Source organism: Eublepharis macularius, chromosome 3, assembly GCF_028583425.1.
Source record: "Eublepharis macularius isolate TG4126 chromosome 3, MPM_Emac_v1.0, whole genome shotgun sequence".
Taxonomy (NCBI): domain Eukaryota; kingdom Metazoa; phylum Chordata; class Lepidosauria; order Squamata; family Eublepharidae; genus Eublepharis; species Eublepharis macularius.
The window spans coordinates 188,120,402-188,141,151 of NC_072792.1; the positions used below are offsets into that span (position 1 = coordinate 188,120,402).

At 48.8% G+C, this 20,750-nt stretch overlaps 2 protein-coding genes and 1 pseudogene across 2 annotated transcripts; all 3 read right to left on the reverse strand.

The window, feature by feature from the left end:
* Positions 1-5,703: 5,703 nt before the first annotated feature.
* On the reverse strand, positions 5,704-6,640 carry LOC129326415 (olfactory receptor 51I2-like; annotated as a pseudogene).
* Positions 6,641-13,517: 6,877 nt separating this feature from the next.
* LOC129326416 (olfactory receptor 51I2-like) lies at positions 13,518-14,498 on the reverse strand. The gene has a single exon (XM_054974575.1). The coding sequence runs from the start codon at positions 14,496-14,498 to the stop codon at positions 13,518-13,520; it is 981 nt and encodes a 326-aa protein (XP_054830550.1).
* A 4,902-nt stretch (positions 14,499-19,400) lies between these two features.
* LOC129325882 (olfactory receptor 51I1-like) lies at positions 19,401-20,333 on the reverse strand. Its single transcript, XM_054973845.1, has one exon. The coding sequence runs from the start codon at positions 20,331-20,333 to the stop codon at positions 19,401-19,403; it is 933 nt and encodes a 310-aa protein (XP_054829820.1).
* Between the last annotated feature and the right edge of the window lie 417 nt (positions 20,334-20,750).

The window sequence follows — 20,750 nt, forward strand, 5'->3', positions numbered from 1 at the left end:
CTGTTGCAGAAGTGAGATTTATAACAATGCCTTGGCTCAGCAAAACTGGTGAATGAAACCACTTAGAGAGCTTCCCTGGACATGCCTCAAGTCAAGGCTGTTGTCTTCTCTGAACTGTAGGCTATGGCTTGTGAGACAGCAAGATACGAGCCGGACTATACCAGGCCCCTCATGTATCAGGTGTCAAATAAGGGCAGGGGGATACTCCGGTCCAGGTTTTCCTGACCCACTATGGGGGTAGGGGAGAGGTTACTCAACAGCATTCACATCTTTGCTTCTTACACATACACTGAATGTGAGATGTTCGCATTGCGATAGTGTAACAGAACTTGACACACATTCATTCACAGAATAGTAAAGAGTCCAGTAGCACTTTTAAGGCTAACCAACTTTATTGTAGCACAAGCTTTCAAGAACCACAGCTCTCTTCGTCAGATGCATCTGACGAAGAGACTTGTGGTTCTCAAAAGCTGATAATGCACCTGACGAAGAGAGCTGTGGTTCTCGAAAGCTTATGCTACAATAAAGTTGGTTAGTCTTAAAGGTGCTACTGGACTCTTTACTACTACAGACTAACACGGCTATCTCCTCTGATTCATTCACAGAGGTGCTCTGGAATAATCCTGTTGGAATACGCTTTGTTCGAGAAGGGTTTAAGTGGCTTAATATGCATCTTAGGTCTCTCGTCTTTCCCTTTTTACAAAATATGTTTGGGGTGTGTTTCTATTAGTCGGAGGGCAGTTGTGGCAGAATAGAGACTTCCCCATTGCAAAAAAAAAAAAGCTTGCAGGCGATTTAAAACCCGCAGATTCACATAAATGGACAATTGGACGAATTCTTGCCACAAGAGAAAAAGGCAGCCATTTATTTGTTCATTCAGTGCATGGCAGTTTACAGAGCTGGTCCCTGCCCTGAACAGCTTACAGTTTAAAATTTGAGACAAAGAAAGGAGATGACAGGGTAGGAAGAATCTGTCTGGTGTACTGGTTAAGAGCGGTGGGACTCTAATCTGGAGAGCCGGGTTTGATTCCCCACTCCTCCACTTGAAGCCAGCTGGGTGACCTTGGGTCAGTCACAGCTCTCTCAGAGCTCTCTCAGCCCCACCCACCTCACAGGGTGATTGTTGCTGTGGGGATAATAATGGCATACTTTGTAAACTGCTCTGAGTAGGTGTTAAGTTGTCCTGAAGGGCGGTATATAAATCAAATGTTATTATTATTTTCATTTCCCCTGCCATGTCCTTCCTTGGGCTTACTTTAAGCAGGGCAGGGGGACCCCTCAGGGATTATGCCAAAAGTTCCATGGAGAAAATGGATTTATTTATTTTTTTGCAGCTAGCAGAGTTCTAGCCTGGCTCTGTTAGCAAAAGCCCAGAACTCCAGAACTGGCTTCCACTTGTTACTGAGTCCCAGTCCCATTTCCAATGGGACTTAGAGCCCTAAAGAGTCCTCCAAATACTGGGCAGCTGTTTATTTGTTTATTCATTCATATGTTACCATCAGTAAACACGGCACAAGAGGCCAGGCCTCTGCCCCAAGGTGGTTACAGTGAAGCTGAAACAAAGGGATATGAGGGAAGTGGAGGAAGGAGATAACGCAGGAAAATCTGTAATAATCCCCATGGCACATCCTTCCTTACGTGGAGGAGACCCCCAAGAGATTGTGCCAAAAGCTCCATGGAGAAAGTGGGTTTTCAGAAGAGATCTGAAGGGAGGGAGCTAGCTGGTACCAGAGACTGGTCATCTGGGAGGAGGTTTCAGGCATGACAGAGAAGTAATAGAATAGTAAAGAGTCCAGTAGCACTTTTAAGACTAACCAACTCTATTGTACCATAAGTTTTTGAGAACCACAGCTTTCTTCATCAGATGCATCGTCCGCTTTCGAAAGCCACAGCTCTCTTCATCAGATGCATCATCAGCTTTCGAGAACCACAGCTCTCTTGGTCAGATGTATCATCAGCTTTCAAGAACCACAGCTCTCTTGGTCAGATGCAGAAAGTCATTTAAGTGAGCAGGAGAGTTTCAGGCAGTCCAAGGTGGAGAACCCAAGTCTGTGCACCAAGGGATATTCCCCTTCTCTCTGCTGCTTTTGCAACAGCTGATTCTCTCCTCCTCCACCCCCCCACCACCTCCTCCACACCTTGATGCCTTTCAGACTGCAGGTTTCTGTGATCCCTCAGCAGGGGGGGAAACGATTAAAAAAAACAGGGGGAGGAGGTGGGTGGCAATGGCAGGGAGTGCTTTAAAGGTAAAGACAAGTGGTTTGTGACGCATCCCAGAGAGGCAGGGAAGCCATTGCTGGAGTGTAATAAGGGGTGTCACTTACTTAGAATGATGAAGGAGGCCAGTGATTTTCATGTCAATTGGCCACCTGTACGGAGAGTGGGGTCTAGGCATGGCTGGCCCGAGTGGAGTTGCAGTGGCCAAGGTAAGAGAGGACCGGGGCGCCCACCAGAGATTTCCCAAGGGGAAGGCCCAGAACACAGGCAGCCGCCGCCTGCTGAGCTGGTCTCTTGGTCCACCGTGGTCAGCCCTGTCTACTCGGACTGGCAGGGGCTCTCCAGGGCCTCAGGTGGGGGTCTTTCAGTTGCAGGTGCTGGGGGGACTGGATGAGAGGGAAGGCAGTCTTGCGGGGGAAATGAGAGATCCAGTCTGTGGCACACTGAGATGGTGGAAATATCAGCCAGGCAGTTGGAGGTGCAGCACTCAAGGTGGGGGGAGGAATGTTGGAGGGCAGCCAGAGAGGCGGAGAGGGAGGCCCTCACCAAGAACGTGGCCCTGGAAGCCATAGAATGATGCAGTCACAGCAGACCACGTGGGGAGAGCCGAGAGAGGAGGGCCAAAAAAAGAAAAGTTTCATGGGAGGTTCATGGACAGAGGATGAGCTTCTGTGGAAATGGTGAATGGGCGACAGAATATTTGCTTGCTTGCTTGCTTGTTTATTATGTATGAACTTATATGCCACTTTCCCACTCATAAAGGGACAGCAAGGCAGTGAATACCAGGTATTAAAACATTAAAAACATTAAAACAGAATTCAAAATATATATAAAAATTAACAATACAGTAAAAACATATAATAAAAACCAACACAACTAGGGATGAGGGCTAATAAAGTTACTGGGTGTTACGCTAAACAAAACAGAAAGACAACGGAGGACAATGACAAAGAAAGACAAGCAAATCTTCCTGGGGAGGGAAGTCCAAAGTTTTGGTGCCACAATTGAGAAGGCCCTTTTGCAGGCTGTTACCTGTCTTGTCTCAGATGGTGGGGCCCTCAAAGCAAAGCCTCCAGAGATGGTTGGGATGGACCGGAGGTTCATACGGGACAAGGTGGTCCTTGAGGTATGCTGGTCCCAAGCCATATAGGGCTTTAGAGGTCAACACCAGCACTTTGAATTGGGCCCGGAAGCAAATTGGAAGCCGTTGTAGAATCATAGAATCATAGAATCACAGAATCATAGAGGTGGAAGGGGCCATACAGACGACCTAGTCCAACCCCCTGCCCAGTGCAGGATCAGCCTAAAGCATCCCTGACAAGTATTCATCCAGCCTCTTCTTGAAAACTGCCAGTGAAGGGGAGCTCACCACCTCCCTAGGCAGCTGATTCCACTTTTGAACTACTCTGACCGTGGAAAAGTTTTTCCTAATATCCAGCCGGTATCTTTGTGCATGTAATTTAAGCCCGTTGCTTCGCGTCCTACCCTCTGCTGTCAACTGGAACAGCTCCTTGCCCACCTCCAAATGAGAGTCTTTCAAATATTTAAAGAGCGCAATCATGTCCCCCCCTCAACCTCCTCTTCTCCAAACTAAACATCCCCAAGGCCCTCAGCCTTGTAGATGGAACAAGACTGGAGGGACACGGTCCATGCAACCCACTCCAGTCAACGTCCTAGCCGCAGCATTCTGTAAATAAATGAAAGTCGGGAGAGGATGGAGTGACGGAATCCTGGGAAATGATGGGAGCAAGGGAGTGGGGGCAACTGGGAGAGCCAGTTTGGTGTCGTGGTGAAGAACAGCGGGACTCTCATCTGGAGAGCCACGTTTGATTCCCCACTCCTCCACTTGAAGCCAGCTGGGTGACCTTGGGTCAGTCACAGCTCTTCCAGAGCTCTCTCAGCCCCACCCACCTCACAGGGTGATTGTTGTTGTGGGGATAATAATGGCATACTTTGTAAACCGCTCTGAGTCGGCATTAAGTTGTCCTGAAGGGCGGTATATAAATCGTTGTTGTTGTTGTTAACGATTCCCTTTAGGTTCCCGGCCCCATTCCTCCTTAGCTGCCCCCCCACACACACACACACTCACACCATTAAGACCTTTTCAGGGGGGAAATAGCTAGACCATTATAACAGTCTACATATTATGTTCTATGAATTCCCAGGTTTCAACTTCCAAGCATTGTAAGTCTCCATTCTGTGAAGAGCTAGAGAGGGATCAGGGTAGCTCAGCCACGAAAAGGGCTAGTGGCTCCCTTCCTTGTAAAAAAATGAAGAGCAGCGTATCTTCCACACGGAAGGCAAACATGTTTGGGCTGGGTAGCTGTAGCAGGAAACCCTGGAGCCAAGGTGATTTGAGACAGCACAGAGAAAGCAGGGGGGAACCATAGGAAGGCTAGTTTCAGACAGCAAAAGGCTTGGGCGGCATCTGCTGCAGTTGGGGAAAGCCCAGGTGGACGTCACCCGAGAGAGAAACCTTATCAAAAGCAGGAGAAAGAAGGAGGAGGACAAAGACGGAATAAGAGAATGCTGCACCTACAAGGGAGGAGATTATTGAGGATGAGAGAGCAGAGGACAGAAACCGGGTTCCCACAGGGGCAGAGAGGAGCTGACGGAGAGACCTTTGGGGTGGGCTCCGCGGTGGAGCCTCTGCTTTGCATGCAGAAGGTCCCAGGTTCAGGGGCGGGCCTATAGTTTTTGGGACCCTGAAGCCTGAACTGTTACGGGGGGCCCTTCTCAACCAGCAAAAATAGGGCAACAGCTGGGCGGCTGGGTGGAAGCCCCCGAGAAAATTCTGAAATTTGACCAATTACAGGGACATTTTGGGGTCATATGAAATGGGTATCGGAGCATATTCTAAAGTCAATATTAAGTACTTCAACCCATTGGCTTATGATTCGGTCACTAAAATAGCCTTATTTTAGTAACAAACACTTTAAAAAACTCCATCAATTTTGTTGAAAAATCCGCTCCTTAAAAAAAGGTCGCCTCAGGGCCCCTCCAGCTTAAGCTCCAGTAGTTTCAGAGTGGATCTGCTCCTGCCCAGGTTCAATCCCCACTTCCAAAGGATCGGGTTAAAGACCTCCGTGGGAGATCTTGGAGTGCTGCTGCCGATCAGAGGAGGCCGTGATGATGACTCAGGAGAAGGCAGATTCAAGAGGCAGGAGCAGGCGCCGGGGCAAGCACCAAGCGCTGGGAGATGGAGCCAAAGGGTGAGAGAGAAGAGGGGAGGGAGCAGGCGTCGAAAGGTGAGTGAAGAAGGCCTCCAGCAACAAGCCTGGCCCATGTTTCTGGACTGTCTTGCTTTATGGCAGCCCTTCTTCTTCCTCTGGAATAGCGAGGCCTGGCGTAAGGCAGCATATAGAACAAGCAAGGCACACAGCCCTTAAATACATATACTGGCAACCAAACGGTCACACCCCTAAAACACCAGAGGGGTCTAGGATTATTTCACTAAAGTCTTTGTTATTCCACATTAAAAAAAAATTAAGAGAAAAACCTGCTGAGGCCTTTGCGGATCTCCTTGGTCTTCATGCTATAGATAATGGGGTTCAGTACCGGAGGAACCAGGTAGCAGATGTTGGCCATGAGCGAGTGAAGAAGACGAGAAGCATGTTTGCCGAATCGGTGTACCATGGACAAGCCAATTATTGGAGCATAATATATGACCACTGCACTGATGTGGGAGACGCATGTGTTCAGGGCTTTGAGACGCCCTTCCTTGGAGGCAAGGCCCAGCACCGTCTTGACTATCAGAATGTAAGACAGGAAGATAAAGAGGGAATCGAGCCCAAAAGTAGAGACTACAACAAACAAACCACAACGGCTGTTGACTGTGGTGTCAGCACAAGGGAGCCCAATTAAATCTGGGTGCAAACAAAAGGCACGGGCCAGTGGGTTGGCTCTGCAAAATGGCAGCCTCCTCAGCAGAACGGGCAACGGGGCTATAACAATGATGCTCCTTGTGGCGATCCCCAGACCTATCATGGCGAGCGACTCTGGAGTTTGTCAAGATGGTGCCGTACTGGAGGGGGTTGTAGATGGCTACAAAGCGGTCCAAGGCCATGGCCCAGAGGACTCCCGAGTCCATGATGGAGAAGCAGTGGATGAAGAACATCTGGGCGAGGCAGGCGTCCATCCCAATCTCCCTGGCATCAAACAGGAAGACGCTCAGCACGGTGGGGAGGGTGGAGAGGGACACCCCCAGCTCACTCCCAGCCAGCATGGAGAGGAAAAGGTACATGGGCTTGTGGAGGCTAGGTGCCATGGCAACCACAAGAATGACGATGCTGTTTCCCAAGATGGCAGCCGCGTACACGGAACAGAAAAGGATGGCGAGCCAGAGGCCTTTGCCTTCCAGGCCTGGGATGCCCGTCATGAGGAAGGTGGGAGGGTCGACGCTCTGGTTTCTGAAGAGTCCCATGACGAAGCAAACATTCTCCTATTTATCACCTGTATATTCAGAAACATCTCAGTTAGCATGAAATAGGCATTGGCTCTTTGGCCCCGTGTAACAACCAGCATGAGAGTGATGGAGGCTGTTGTTATTGGGTTTCTGTGAAGGGCTTCAATCTGTTCTTAGCGGATCAGACAAATGTCACAGGGGCAAACCCGAGGCCTTCCAGTTTCACGTTATCTCCAAGAGGGACCACGTCTGGAAGTGCCGGTGTATGGCCCTGGCACCCTTGAGACAAGCACAGCACAGGTGTGACCACAGAAAAAGCCCTGCTGCGTGCAAACTATGTCCAACTGAAAACTGAATTACTCAAGAGGGGTTTTTACTCCAGTAGGAGGGCAGGACGGAAAGGAAGTGGTTTCTGAGAGATGCACGAGTAAAGGGAGAGGGACTATAGGCTTTATGCGCTGTCGGTCGCTATAAGGATGACCCTCCTAGATAGTTCCTATGTTGTTTAATAGAACTACAGTGTAATCCTAAGGAGTGCTACGCCGGTCAAATCCCAATGAAACCAATGGGATGTCAGGTGTGTTCACCTGTCCTACCCAACAACACCCTGCGCAATGCTTGTTTGTGCTCTGATGCTCGGGGTATAACTAAAGGCTGAGGCTGTTTTGTGTCTGTGATGTGAAAGTACGCAAGGGAGGGGCTGTCCCTGCCCTTATCTGCACGCTCTCCTACACTCCTCTCGCCTGAGCCTGGGAGGAGGGGCTTGCCAGGGACCTCGAGACTTTTCCTGCATCAGCTTTGCTCTTCCCCACTGGGGGTCTTTTGCTTGACCTTAGCTGACCGTTACCTCAAGGGGGTGGGGATTTGGGAGTAGAGAAACTTGTAGAGAAACACCATTCCTGTCAAAGATGGAGTAAGACCTTGAAACTGCCTTGCGTCTGATCAGTGAGAAGGGAAGTCTATAAATAACCTAAGTAAGTAAGTAAATAAATAAATAAATAAATGTCCTTTTATGACTGTCCATGTCAAAAGGACACGCATGGGAGTCATCATATATAGCAAATATATAGCAATTATTTGGTGCTAAAAATGTCTGACGTGGGCAGAATTTTTCATGGTGTCATTTCCTATGTAACCCAAGATCTGAACATATAAGGGGCTCTGATTTTCCTCCCAGTAAACTCACAAGGAAGATTTCTGTTGCAAAGGTTTTTCAAGTGGAATTTGTCAAATGGATTGTGATAAAGATCTGTTCCAGAGGTAAGGAGGAGTCCGATCTTTTGGCAGAGTGGCTGATATTATGGAATCCAAGACTTCTATCACTATCTTCAGCTTAGGTTTATTTAAAAAAAAAAAACCACCTCCCTCCCTCACCACAGCTGAAGGTGCTCCTTCATGCAGAAGGCCCGGGGTGCCCGGGCTGGGCTTTCCAGGAAGTGGCATTTGTACCATCGCACACCCTCATGGGAAGAGCTCCAGGCGGCCACAGGGACCCCGTCGTGGACTTAGACCAGGCCAGTTAGCTCCCTTTGCTTCCTCTGGTCTGTGTGTGGTGGTGGGGGGGGGGACTGCCAGCAGGGGAAGGCATTTGGGGCTAAAGGCACCTGTTCTCTCAGGTGGGGATTGTTCCTGCTTCATGAGAGAGCTGGCTCTTTGTTGTCAGTGCACATAATCCAAGCATTCAGCGCTTCCTATCAACTTCTTTTCAATGAGAGCAAGTATGGTGTAGTTGATAATATCCTGGGCCGAGGTTTGAGAAATTTGGGTCCATGTCCCTGCTCTGCCATGAAGCTAACTTTGGCCAGCCATTGTCTCTTCGCTTAACCTACCTCGCAGGGTTGTTCTGAAGGTAAAATAAAGTAGGCACAACCACAAGCATCACTATGAGCTCTTTTAAATCAAGGCAGGTTAAAACACATTAAGACAGGTGTTAGGCCAGCTTAGGGTAGGGATAACAAATTCAAGGTGGGGGCTGGAGTTCTCCGAGAAATACAACTGACCTCCAGACTACAGCGACCAGTTCCCCTGGAAGAAATGTCAGCTGTAGAGCTGTCAAATCGCCTCTGACCTACGGCGACCCTATGAATGAAAGACGATGCATCTGACGAAGAGAGCTGTGGTTCTCGAAAGCTTATGCTACAGTAAAATTGATTAGTCTTAAAGGTGCCACTGGACTCTTTTCTGGAATACGAATGTGATCTATAGGTTGGAAGGCATTTCTCTACAGGGTTTATTTCCTCCGGGGGGGGGGGGGCGTGGATTCTGTGGAGAGGAAAGGAAAGCTTGGAATGGAGATCAGGAGTTTTGTCTGGGACATATTGAGGTGACGGAAACATCCACCAGAAAGTGGGAGATGCAAAACTGGAGGGGGGGGGGGGAGAATGCTAAAGGGCAGCTGGAGAGGAATGGGTGGATCCCATCAGCAGGAAAGCCATCATGGAAGCGGTGGGATTGATCCAGTGTACTGTCCTGCTTGCAGTGTCAGACTAATATCTGGGGACAGTCTGGTCCAAATTCTCACTCTGCCATGAATCATAGAATCATAGGGTTGGAAGGGGCCTCCAGGGTCATCTAGTCCAACCCCCTGCACAATGCAGGAAATTCACAAACACTTCCCCCCACCCCCAGTGCCCCCCCCCCCCCGCTCCATGCCCAGAAGATGGAAAAACACCTCCAGGATCCCTGGCCAAACTGGCCTTGGGGAAAATAGCTTCCTGACCCCTAAGTGGCGATCTGCATTACCCTGGGCATGTAAGGAGGGGCCGCAAGAACTAAGCGCCGATGCAACCTTTCCTGCCTCCCCATGGAAGCTTGTTGGGTAACCTTGGGACAGCCACACACTTCTTATCTGAATGGCTACCCACGTTTGCCCCTCAGAGGAGCCCCTTTGCCAAGCTGCAGCTTTCTAATGGGGAATCAACATCATCTGACCACCTTCAAAATAATCACTTCGACAACTCAGGAGCTTCTAGTATAAAAATGTTTAATAATAATAACATTTGATTTATATACCGCCCTTCAGGACAACTTAACACACACTCAGAGAGGTTTAAAAAGAGTGTTATTATTATCCCCACAACAGACACCCTGTGAGGTGAGTGAGGCTGAGAGAGCTCTGAGAGAGCTGTGACTGAGCCAAGGTCACCCAGCTGGCCTCAAGTGCAGGAGTGGGGAATCAGACCCGGCTCTCCAGATTAGTCTCGCTCTCTTAAACACTACACCAAACTGGCTAATTCAAGATAAACATATACAGGAATAACAATGAAGGCAGTAACAAAAACCACACTACAGCTAACACAGAGCAACAAGAAGACCAATCTACACTAGCGTTTCCCATTCACCAGGCAGATGTAAATGCCACTTTCAGCCTCTAAAATCTAACATGAGACTTAGTCAAAAATAATAATAATAATAACATTCGATTTATATACCGCCCTTCAGGACAACTTAACACCCACTCAGAGCGGTTTACAAAGTGTTATTATTACCCCACAACAATCACCCTGTGAGGTGGGTGGGGCTGAGAGAGCTCTGAGAGAGCTGTGACGGAGCCAAGGTCACCCAGCTGGCTTCAAGCGGAGGAGTGGGGAATCAAACCCAGTTCTCCAGATTAGAGTCCCATGCTCTTAACCACTACACCAAACTGGTGTAGAACAGGAGTGCTCCAAAAGGCCCAAACAGTGTAACTTGGTTCCAAAGGACAAGAATCAAGGCTGATGATACAGCAAGTACAAAGAGCAATTCAATCCAAATAGACACAGGACGGTTCTTTTGGGGTTCCCTTTATACCTTTAGAGTTTATGTGGAATGTAAATTAGGCTGCTTAATATGGGCACTTCATGCATGCCTCTTTTTCCATTGGGCACCTTTGCTTAATTCGGAGTAGGAGAGGATATAGCAGAATTTAATATGCAGCGAGAAAGTTCAGCAGCTTTTGATTTAGGAGGCCTAAATAATATTTCACCAAAGATGCAAAGTTGCTGTGCTAATGTAAGAGGTTCTGAAGTCTAGGACCAGCATCCCAATTTCTCTGGGAAGAAAAGATGAGACTCATAATATGCCACGCCAATATCCTTTTGTGATGTTATTTGAGGTGGTCTGTGATCTCTACCACTACAATCTGATGTGGAAAAAAGACAGAATGGCGACGATCGCTGGAAATTCTTCCTTTTGAAAGGACTCAAGAAGAGTAGGCACCCTTTCAGATTGGTGGTGGTGGTGACAGAATGTGGGGAACGTTGATCTTTTAAAACAAAGCAGAGTTCCCGGTTCAATTTTAGATATAGGCTGAATCCACATTACCTCAGTGCATTCCGGTGTTGCACTAAATGTTCGCTAAACACCCGGAAGTATAGTGTCTTTCAAGCGCGATTTCTGAATTGCGCTAGAAAGACGCTATACTTCCGAGTGTTTAGCAAACATTTAGTGAAACGCCGGGACGCGCCGAGGTAATGTGGATTCAGCCACAGTGACACAAGAGATCAAATAAAATGGCAGCGATGACATCACACACCCTCTGCCAAACCCACCTTAACAAATATGCATCGAAGACTAAATTAACTTCTTATGAGCATAACAGACCAATATCAGAATTCCAGAAAAAATGGAGGTTTCTTTGTTTACGTAGCTCGAAGTTAAGAAAAATTAAGAGCAGTTAATATGGAAATAGATTAACTATAAAATAGAGACCTTAAACATGTTAAGTATAAAAATATTAAATAGATGACTGATTAAAGATTATTGATATGAAATTTTAGATATAAGTAATTAAGGAGAGGGAGAGGAGAAACATTCCATAAGTTACTTGTATTGCCACATGTTCTGAATATGTTTTTCTGTTGTAGTTCAGATTTAGTGTTTTGCTTTTATAAGTTTCTATGCACTTTCTATAGCTATTTGTATTTTTCTTTCAAATAAAATTCTAAGATTTTTTTAAAAACTTACCTCACAAAGTTCTTGTGAGGATAGAATGGCAGAGAGGAGAACAGTGGAAGCCATTTTGTCTCTCTGCCAGAGAGAAAAGCGGACTAGGAAACTAAATTAATGAGGTTACTTCAAGACAGTGCGGAGACTGCCCCATTCCCCTTACCTGGCCAGTGGTTTTGCAGAGACAAGGGAGACACCATGACTTGGGCTGGTCGCCGAGTTCTGGCGAGTTCTGGGCCAGCACCAGCAGGGTCAGGAGCTGGGAAGAGGCAAGGGTGCAGCCAAGCCACTGGAAAGCCAGTTTGGTGCAGTGGTTAAGAGCAGCAGGACTCTAATCTGGAGAGCCGGGTTTGATTCCCCTCTCCTCCGCTTGAAGGCAGCTGGGTGACCTTGGGTCAGTCACAGCTCTCTCGGAGCTCTCTCAGCCCCGCCCACCTCACAGGGTGTTTTGTTGTGAGGACAGCGGCGTAGCATGCCTTAGTGCTGCCTGGGGCAGGAGGTGGTGCCTTCGCCCCCCCCCCCACCGCCGCACTTCGCGCGCGTGCTCAGGGCCCTGTGCGATGATGTCACTTCTGTGTTGGTGGTGGCAGCGAAGAGGTGGGGAGGTGAGCGGGGATGCTCCTGGGGGGGGCGTGGACATGGCGCACCCTCAAAATTTTGCACCTGGGGAGGCCGCCCCCCTGGTCCTCCCCATGCTATGCCTCTGTGTGGGGATAATAATAATATCATACTGAAGGGCAGTATATAAATTGAATGTTGTTGTTGTTAAGGTGTGGAGAGCCACTCGGCAGTGGAGCTTGTAACGTAGGAACATTAACAGATCTACAGGTTGTGGAAGTGGCCACGGGCAAACTCTGAAGGGGGAGTCTGATCACATTAGGTGGCCTCCGCCATCCCGTTTCGTGATATCACTTCTTCACAGGCATATCATTCAAATCTATTATACAGCAACACAATTTTAAAAATACAGTGCAATGCTGCACAATCCAAAATAAATAATACACATTATAAAAGCTCCATCAACTTACTGCAAATGCTTACATCAGTATCATACCACCATATTGGTCTTCCTCAGGCGGTCTGACAGCCGGCTCTAGGAGGCGAGAAGCAGCAGGCGGGGGGGGGGGCGGGTGGCAGCTGTAGGGGGAAGCAGAGGAATAAGGGAAATGAAAGAGACCCTTAGTGCAAGATGGAGGCAACAGTGCTGGAAATATCTGCTTCCTGATGAATGCTCTTCTTCCTCCACAGTCCTATCACCTCTGTTGCAAGATCTATAATAATATAGATCAAGATGGGCAGCCGTGTTAGTCTGTCTGCAGCAGTAGAAAAGAGCAGGAGCATCTATAAGACTAACAAAATTTATGGCAGGGTAGGAGCTGTTCTGAGCCATAGACTCATAGAATCCTAGGGTTGGAAGGGACATCTAGGGTCATCTAGTCAATCCCCTACACACTGCAGGACATTCACAAATACCCCTCCTCCCCCACACGCACACACCCAGTGCCCCTTACTCCATGCCCAGAAGATGGCAAGACACCGTCAGGATCTGTAGCCAAACTGGCCTGGGGGAAAATTGCTAACTGACCCCAAGGTTGTGATCGGCCTTACTCTGCGCATGTAAGAAGAGGCCATGAGAACTAAGAAGCACTGATGCAACCCTTCCTGCCCTCCCTCTCATGAACTGGCTGGGTCCACAGAATCAGCATTGCCGTCAGGTGGCCATCTAGCCTCAGATATGAAGAAGTGAGCTGTGACGCACAAAAGCACATAACCTACCACAAAGTTTGTTAGTCTTATAGGTGCTACCGGACTCTTGCTCTTTTCTATAATAATATAATTAGACCATTACAAGGAAGGTATAGAACAGGGGAAATTACTGCAAAGACTTTCCAGACAAATGAGAACTCACATTATTGCTGCTGAAAAACCGCGGAGTCCCTGGTTTCGCAGACGTCTTTGCCATTCCAGGTCAGAAGAACCTCTTACGAAAGAAAGACCTGCTGAGGGCCATGCGGATCTCTTTGGTCTTGATGCTGTAGACGATGGGGTTGACCACCGGGGGCACCAGGAGGTACAGGTTGGCCATGACAGAGTACAGGAGGGGAGACGCATGTTTGCTGAAGCGGTGCGCCATGGCCACGCCGATCATGGGGACGTAATACACCAGCACTGCGCAGATGTGGGAGACGCAGGTGTTCAGGGCTTGCAGGCGGCCTTCCTTGGAGGCAATGCCCAGCACCGTCTTGACTATCATTACATAGGACAGGACAATAAATAGGGAATCGAGCCCAAAAGTAGAGAGTACAATAAACATCCCGCAACGGCTGTTGACTGTGGTGTCAGCACAAGGAAACCAAATTAAATTGGAATGTAAACAGTAGGGGTGAGGGAGAACGTTGACTCTGCAAAACGGCAGCCTTTTTAGAAGAAAGGGTAAGGGCGTCATTAGAATGAAACTCCTCATGGCAATACCAAAGCCTATCTTGGCGATCCTGGAGTTGGTCAGGATGGTGCCGTACTGGAGGGGGTTGTAGATGGCTACGAAGTGGTCCAAGGCCATGGCCCAGAGGACTCCCGAGTCCATGATGGAGAAGCAGTGGATGAAGAACATCTGGGCGAGGCAGGCGTCCATCCCAATCTCTCTGGCATCAAACAGGAAGACGCTCAGCACGGTGGGGAGGGTGGAGAGGGACACCCCCAGCTCACTCCCAGCCAGCATGGAGAGGAAAAGGTACATGGGCTTGTGGAGGCTAGGTGCCATGGCAACCACAAGAATGACGATGCTGTTTCCCAAGATGGCAGCCGCGTACACGGAGCAGAAAAGGATGGCCAGCCAGGTGCTTCTGCCTTCCAGGCCTGGGATGCCTGTCATGAGGAAGGTGGGCGAGGCAAAGCTCTGGTTTCTGAGCGAACCCGTGAAGAGAAACATTCTCCTGTCCAGCTTCTGCATGTGCAGAAATACCCCCGATTAACATTACAACCAGGTGCCGTGTCTGTCTAGCCCTGCAGGTGGAGCGGCGGCGTAGACTAGAGCCTGGAACGAGCGGCTTCACGTCCCCTCTCGGCCAGGGAAGCTTGCCCGGCGATCCTGGGCCGCATCACAGCATTTCGCTCCCTGAGGGCACTCTGGGTGTTTTTATCATGCTGTGGCTGACTGTACTTTTTGGGGTTGGCTCTTGTGGTTATTGCTCTGAACTGGAGAGCCCAGGAGAGCCGGACCTCGTCAGATCTCAGAAGCTAAGCAGGGTCAGCTTTGGTTAGTAATTGGATGGGAGACCTCCAATGAAGACCGGGGCTGCAGGGGCAGGCAATGGCCAGCCACCTCTCTCAGTCTCTGGCCATGAAAACCCCACCAGCTGTAACTTGAGGGCACTCTCCTCCTCTTCCTCTTGTGCTGGTCAGTGAGGCCTTTGAGACAGAAAACACAGTTTCCTTTCCTTTCTCTCAATCAGTGCATCCAAGGTAGCCCCTACAGGAACTAATGCACAGTATTTTAGCAGATCCAAGGTTTAAAGTCACGGCACAACAGAAAACAAGAACAGAACTTAAGGAAAAAAGAGGGGCCTTTTGAAGCCCTGGGACGGTTTTATTCAGGACAAATTAATGGCTTGCCAATGATCTCCAAAGCAATAGTAACTGGTAATGGAGGCTTACAGATCCCTTTTCTATTTTGTAGTTCTCTACTTCACACAGAGACAGGCTTTTTTGGAATGCGTTATGTTGGGCACCAAGTTCTCTTCTTGTGTAACAATAATTGGTGTGTGTTGCACGTAAAAACTACTTGCAACAGATCAAGAAAGAGAGGCGTTCAGGTAAAATGACTTTCTAAAGCCATGGAATGGTTCCCTATGCCCCTCTGTCCCTTTGCCTCAGCAGCATTCAATAAGAGCCAAGCTACAAGTGACGGATGACTTGTAGCTTGGCCCTGAGTGTCTCTCTTTGGAAATCCATTCTGGTCTTACCTGCGGCTTCTCTCTGCTCAGCCCCCTCCCTCACAGCTGCTGAAGGTGCTTCCTCATGCACAATGCTGGGGTGCGAGTCCAGGCTTTCTGAGAGATGGCATTTGTACCACAGCACCCCCTCACGGGAGGCACAACATGTGGCCCCTGGGAGCAGCCATGCGCTCGCAAAGGCAAATTAGCTTGCCGTGCTTACTCTGACCCAGGGGGTTAAAAGTGAGGGGGGGGGCGCACTCGGGGACAAAACGCCGCAGTTCTGTTAGGGAACAGAGCGCTTCACAGGACAGTTGGGTCTTTCCTGCCTGTTCGTATAATTTGCATGTGGATTGGAGAAATGTTTCTATAGCTTTGCTGTGAACACTAGCCAAGGAATTGTGCTCGGCTGTGGCTGTCTGGCAGTTGCGTCTTTAATAACATTTGATTTATATACCGCGCTTCTGGACAACTTAAGGCCCACTCAGAGCGGTTTACAAAGTGCGTTATTATTATCCCCACAACAAAACACCCTGTGAGGTGGGTGGGGCTGGGAGAGATCCGAGAGAGCTGTGACTGCCCCAAGGTCTCCCAGCTGGCTTCAAGCGGAGGAGGAGGGGGGAATCGAACCTGGCTCTCCAGATGAGAGTCCTGCCGCTCTTAAAAACCACGACACCAAACTGGCTCTTTGCACCTCCCACTCACACTGTGTCGATGGCAAAATGCCGGCATGTTGATGTCCACAGAGTGGCTGTTGAAAGGGCATTTGGGTTCTTGCATCACTTGCATCACTTGCATCACTTTAGATCCCACTTTTCAATTAAATCTCCAAAGCACCCAACAAATCAATTTATGTAAGAAACTAAACCAAAGCATTGAACCAACAGGTTCTGGACCGGTGGCATACCTATTTTCTAAATGAAGTAAACGAAGGCTAGGGGAGGGAGTTGGCACCAAACCAGTTCAAACTCCGCTCAGGCCACTCCCGCACGAGTGATGTGCCCTGGGGTTGAAGCTGTTGGGATTTTTCTCTCTGCTTCTCTGCACCACCCCCGTTTCCCTTGATTTTTCAACGATCGTTTCCAAACCAGCTTTGCTGCCATATTTTTTGAAAGATGGCAGCAAAGTCAGGCTGGCTGCTATGTGGGCGGGAAAGTCTAGATTTTCTTGTCTCACCCACACAGCAGCCATTTCCCCTGTATGTGTCACCATGGCAGTCACACAACACACACAACACACACATACCATCATGGGGCTTTGTAAGTTTTTCTATGGGCAATTGGCATGTCAGTATAATAGTATATGGGTCTGTCTATTGATTTGTTCCCCTTTATTATTTAGTAAAACAGAATAGGGGTACAGAAAGAAAAAAAGGGAAAGGGGGTAAAGATTTAGAAAAGGAATCTGAAATACACATTACAAGGACTGTCCAAAATGTAATAAACATATAACATTTAAGATTAAAAAATTCAGGTATACATCATATTCGTCGTAACACTCAAGAATATTTTCTCCCTCTGTTGCAATAAAACTTGTCATTAGATCAACAGATATTTAGTGAACTATATAAACAGGTTAGCTTGAAATAAAAAATAACATTAACTATCAGATATTGAATATTTGAAGTTAGCATAATCTTAAAACATGATCCGACCCCTCCTTGTTGCTGGACACCCTACAGCAGTGGCGCCTGTGCCCAGATCCGCGGCATCGTCCTTCACTTCCCACACAGCACAGAGGGACAAGTCCGCTGAGGCCAAAAGCGCGGCTGGCAGCCCCTCTGCTGACCAGAGCAGCCTCTGTGTTCACCCAGGCAGTGGGGCGGGCAGTGGAAGGCAGACCGAGAGCTCGTCTAAACGATGCAGGCGGCGCCAGCTGGGTCGGGCATCCCCCAACTTGGCTCACAGTCAAAAGGAAAAACTGGGGGACTCGCTTTGAAAATCCATGGGGTTGCTGAGTGAAGCTCCAAGTGCTGGGGGGGGGACCCTCCACCTTCCCTCCCACACCATTTTCCATAGCGGAAATGGCTGCAGGGGCCCTGTTTGCCCGTCCCTTGGGCATCACATGTCCTCAGTCACTGCAATAATAAGAACAACAACATTTAATTTATATACTGCCCTTCAGGACAACTTAACACCCACACAGAGCGGTTTACAAAGTATGCTATTATTATCTTTACGACAACAATCACCCTGTGAGGTGGGTGGGGCTGAGAGCGCCCTGAGAGAGTCGGGACTGCCCCAAGGTCACCCAGCTGGCTTCAAGCGGAGGAGTGGGGAATCAAACCCGGCTCTCCAGATTAGAATCCTGCTGCTCTTAACCACTACACCAAATGGATGGAATCGTTCTTAGGGTTGGAAAAGATTTTCTAATGGGGAATAAAGCTCAAGTGGAATCAGCTGCCTAGGGAGGTGGTGAGCTCCCCCTCACTGGCAGTTTTCAAGAAGAGGCTGGATGAATACTTGTCAGAGATGCTTTAGGCTGATCCTGCACTGGGCAGGGGGTTGGACTAGATGGTCTGTATGGCCCCTTCCAACTCTTCTATGATTCTATGATTTCAGGTGTGGTCCTCAATTCACGTGCAGGCTGTCACTTGCTCGACATACGTGCATGCCGCTTTCGCCAGAGCTCCCTTTACGTGATTGCATTTGCAAGCGAGTCGAGAGGGCAGAGCGCCGATTCAGCTCTGTTTTCACAGCAAAAACTCTCAGGGATGCAGAGGAGTTAGCCGTGTTAGTCTGTGGTAGCAAAATCAAAAAGAGTCCAGTAGCACCTTTAAGACTTCAGGCTCCTCTGACCTGCCAATCTGCATTTCTTTAAGGTGTGAGAAAGTGTCAAGATTTGCACGTCAATGAATGGATGCAGGAGGTGGGGGAAACTGGGAATTTGACAGTTGTAAACAGAGAAGTTCCTTGTCAAATATTAACTACAGGGCAAGCAAAGAAAGCAAAGCAAAGATATTGAACGGGTGCATGTATTCACACACAGCAAATGAAAGTGTGCCTGTGCGAGCAAGTGCATGGGAAGTTGGAGGGGGCACACCTGAAATGAGGTGCACTTGACCGTCCCCAGGCACTTTGTAACATGTATCCCCACCCTAACAGCCTAAACGACGAAGAGGCGCTTCATCCCCAAAAGGCAGAGAACTCCCTTGGCCACCACCATGGGGGGCAAAGTCCACTTGAGTCTCCAAGTTACTCTTCATCTCCGAAGATGGCTTCCATGCTGGGTGCCGCAATGAAATGAAAATGAATTAGGATGGGGGCGAGAGAATCCTTAAGCAAATTATCCTCACGTTTATTTGCGTTCTGAAATTTAAATTAATATTCTGTGCCCCTCCCCTCTACATTCCAAGATTTATATACTGTTTACAAAAGAAAATGGCAGGGGACCTTCAGAACATTTCAACATATAAATGTATTAGAAGGGACCATTTTCAGTTTTTACTTTGCTTCATTTTTGGTTCCCAATGGGGAACCAAAAAGGCTTACACTGGTCTCTTCCCCTCCATTTTGTCCTTACGAAAACCTTCTGAGGTAGGTTAGGCTAAGAGTGTGACTGGCCCAGTGTCCCCAGGTGAGCTTCCGTGGTCAAGCAAGGATTCGAACCTGGGTCTCTCCGTTCATAGTCTGACACTCTATCAGCTACACCACACTGGCTGAAAAGTAGCTTCAGACTGAAGAGTTTAAGGAGTTTTTAAAAAGTATCCTGAAGCAATATTTGAGAATGCCTGCATCTGATATTTTCCTAGATTTCAACTACATGCAAAATTTCCTTTTAAATCAGCTGTCCACAAATGTTACTGGTGCTCTGTGAACTCAGAGTACGGGCAAAATGGACTCTGCTCCTGGAAGCAGAAGGAGGGGGCGGGGCTGAGGAAGCCTTCGGCCACTGCCCTCGAGCACAAGTGGTGTTCCTACTCATGCCAAAATCCTAAGGATTCCCTTACGGATCTCCTTGGTCTTGACACTGTAAATGATGGGGTTCAGCAACGGAGGGACGAAAAGGTAAACGTTGGACATCATGATGTGTACAACGTGAGGGGCATTTTTTCCAAACCTGTGCAGCATAGAGACAGCAATGATGGGGACGTAGAAGGTCAAGACAGCGCAAATGTGGGAGACGCAGGTGTTGAGGGCCTTCCGGCGCTGCTCCCGGGATGCAATGTTCAAGACGGCCTTGAGGATCAGGATGTAGGACACAATGATGAACGTGGAGTCCAGGCCGTAGGTGAAGAGAACCACGAAGAATCCATAGATGTTGTTGACCGTGATGTCTGCGCAGGCCAGCCGCATCATGTCTGGGTGGAGGCAGTATGCGTGGGAGAGGACGTTGGACTGGCAGATGGGCAGGCGCTTGATGAGGAACGGGAAGGGGAAGAGCATGACGGTGCTCTTCAGGACGATGGCCAGGCCGATCCTTGCGATCCGAGGGTTGGTTAATGTAGACGAGTAGCGGAGGGGTTTGCAGATGGCCACAAAGCGATCAAAAGACATGGCCAGCAGGATCCCGGATTCCATGAAGGAGAAAGAATGGATGAAGAACATCTGAGCCAGGCAAGCATCAAAGGCCACGTCCCTGAGGCCAAAGCAGAAGATGGCCAGCACGGTGGGAAGGGTGGAGAGGGAGACCCCCAAGTCATTCAAGGACAGCATGCACAGGAAAAAATACATGGGCTCGTGCAGGCGCCGGTCCTGCGCAACAATGAGGAGGATGGTGCAGTTCCCCAGAATGGAGGTGAAGTACAACGCGCAGAAAGGGATGGAGATCCAAGCGTGGAAAGGCTCCAGGCCTGGGAAGCCAGTGAGGTGGAAGGAAGCAGGCTGGAAGCGGGTGAGGTTGGCTTCTTCCATCAGCCGGAGGGTGCCTCTGCAAACTTCAGGGCTGAGCCATGACGTGGGTGGGGTGGAAGGGAGAAGGATGCAAACAGCACACTCCAAAAATGTCACCCAAAAAGACCAAGCAAAGGAGGGGCACAGAATCACCCAGTGGACGAGGAAGCTGAAAAGAAAGAGAAGAAGGGGAAGCGTCTGAATGGCGGAAGACCACTGCGAGCACAGAAGCACCCGGCCCTAAGGCTGGAGAAATCGAGGGCAGTAAAAACAAAAGCCCGGTGGTGTCTTTACCTACATTCATTTCAATATGAGCCTTTGCGAGTCGCAGCTCACTTGTTTAGATGTATGAAAGGCAACGAGGACCTATGAGACTCCTTATGAGAAAGGAGACAGGATAACAAATTCTAGAGGGAAAAGCTACGAGTACGAAATTCT

Excerpts from the sequence above, each read along its gene's own strand:
- LOC129326416 (XM_054974575.1), bottom strand. The coding sequence starts at position 14,498 with ATGCAGAAGCTGGACAGGAGAATGTTTCTCTTCACGGGTTCGCTCAGA.
- LOC129325882 (XM_054973845.1), bottom strand. The coding sequence starts at position 20,333 with ATGGAAGAAGCCAACCTCACCCGCTTCCAGCCTGCTTCCTTCCACCTC.